This window comes from Neoarius graeffei, chromosome 2, assembly GCF_027579695.1.
Source record: "Neoarius graeffei isolate fNeoGra1 chromosome 2, fNeoGra1.pri, whole genome shotgun sequence".
In the NCBI taxonomy this organism is placed as follows: domain Eukaryota; kingdom Metazoa; phylum Chordata; class Actinopteri; order Siluriformes; family Ariidae; genus Neoarius; species Neoarius graeffei.
In genome coordinates this window covers 2923729-2926101 of record NC_083570.1, presented here as the reverse complement: position 1 = coordinate 2926101, position 2373 = coordinate 2923729, and the positions used below count along the sequence as shown (strand labels likewise).

General features: G+C 36.0%; 1 protein-coding gene across 1 annotated transcript; it reads left to right on the top strand.

The window, feature by feature from the left end:
- Positions 1-382: 382 nt before the first annotated feature.
- LOC132871582 (trace amine-associated receptor 1-like) lies at positions 383-1414 on the top strand. The gene has a single exon (XM_060905858.1). It carries the CDS (start codon positions 383-385, stop codon positions 1412-1414), a length of 1032 nt encoding a protein of 343 aa, XP_060761841.1.
- Positions 1415-2373: the final 959 nt, after the last annotated feature.

Below are 2373 nucleotides of genomic sequence, written 5' to 3'. Positions count from 1 at the left end.
ACCTCCTGAGGCAACAAGCAATTCCAGCTCATCATATCGGCCTGATTTACTAACTTTTTGTTTTAATCCATGGAGAGTAAATAATGAGGACATTATGAGCCATGACAGCTAATTAGACTGGGAATACTGGGCTGGGCTGGGTTTTCACTGGCCATTGGGACGAAAACATGTGTTTGTAAAAAGAGTGGTGTGTGAGGGTTTTTATAAAGGTTATAAGCAGGACATAGTGACTGGCCAGTCCATGTGAGGGGGGATTGATGGTGAGTTACAGATACAGATATGATGACTGTGTTCTGAATGTTGTTATAGATGAAAATTGTACCTTTATTGTGTTCAAAGTCTTGTTCGTTATTTATTTGCAGGAAACAAAACATCTCAGCAGATGGATTTTGACATGAACTCGAGCCAAATTCTGATGTTGGACATCATTCCACTTTGCTATGAATTTTCCAACAGCTCCTGCCCAAAAGTTGCTTACCCGCTCCTCCTCAGAGTGCCGCTCTATGTCTTTTTCAGCTTGGTGGTGGTTCTGACGGTATTCGGAAACTTTTTTGTCATCCTGAGCATTGTTCATTTTAAACAGCTCCACATGCCGACGAATTATCTCATCCTGTCTTTGGCTGTAACGGATTTGTTGTTAGGAGGATTTTTAATGCCTCCGAGCATGATTCGATCTGTCGAGTCTTGCTGGTATTTGGGGAATCTCTTCTGTAAAATTCACAACAGTGTTGGTATCACATTGTGCACCGCATCCATTATAAACCTGTGTTTCATATCTGTTGATCGATATTATGCTGTGTGTCATCCATTGTTGTATCAGACCATAATTACACCTTTTGTCACATTGGTTATGATTTCCATTTGCTGGAGCGTTTCATTCGCAGTCGGATTTGGAATAATATTTCTTGGTCTCAACATCCTGGGCATGGAAGACTTTTATTACGAAAACGTTGCCTGTGAAGGTGCTTGTATTTTGTTCCAAAGTGCCGCCTCCAGCACGGTTTCATCTTTGCTCTCTTTTTATTTCCCAGGTATCATCATGCTTAGCATTTATACAAAAATATTCCGTGTTGCACAAAAACAAGCCAAATCCATTCAGGACTCAACAAAGAAAGTGCAATCGATGATAAGCAAAGAGGAGAAAAAGGCCACAAAAACTCTGGCGGTGATTATGGGCGTGTTTCTCTCACTTTGGACCCCATTTTTTATCTGCAATGTTATTAATCCTTTTACTGGTTATATGCTTCCTCCTGGATTGTTCGATATGCTGATTTGGACTGGATATTCAAATTCGACCTGTAACCCGATCGTGTACGCTTTTTTCTACAGGTGGTTTAGGAAAGCACTGTGGACTGTTTTATCTGGGAAAATATTTCAGTCAGGTTCTTCAAGAATTAATCTTTATTCACATTGAGTCAAATATTTTAATGGTGATGTCCTGATGGTTAATACGTGTTTATATCATTATATTTGTTAACATACAAAACATAAAAGTTTGTTCTGGAATAATTTATTCAACTTGTTAAAATCACAATTAACATAATTATTCACATAATATTTTCAAATTTGTCAAAAAACAAGGAACACAATTTTCTCTTGTACAATGTAACCCGTGATTTTTGTGTTTTTTTTACACTGTATTTTTATTCATGTGCAAATTTCTTCCAAGTCAACGACCTACATGCATTATATTTACCTTTACAAAGAAAAAATAGTCATCGTGTGAAGCAACTGCATCGTCACAATGTGTGTAATCTCCAAACTTTCATTAATATTCTCCAGATTATTATTTTTTTAGCTCCTGAAAATTAAGCGCAAAAGTATAAATCTAAAATGAGTTGTTATTTTATAACCATTTGTACATGTGAAAGAATGATGCTAAAACCTTAAAAATATAAATTTGTACTATTTGAGGACAATAATAACCTTGGTGTTGTATACGTTTTTATCATGTTAAAGTAAAAGGTGCATCACTTTATAAAAATGAAGCTGATATACCGTACAACACATGATCTTCTAAATAATTCAATATAATATATAATATACAGTACTGTGCAGTATTTACAGTATGCACCCTGTGTTTTTAGTATTCACTTTGTTTAGCCCTTTAGTTTATTACATCTTCTCCTTCATCATCCGAGTCAGCACAAAAACATTTTAGATTCCAAACATTAGTTTTTAATCATGAATTAAATGTTGCAGAAAAAAAGTTTGCATGTCAGTAAAGAAAGCATCATGTTCCATAAGAGCCACTTTTCAGACAGTGAAATGAAGGCTGCTGGGTTTTGTGCAAAAACAAGAAGCAAGCGTGAGTCAAAGAGTCCAGAAGAAAAGAACTGAGTCTGGTTCTGTAAGATGCTCAGCAAAACTTAC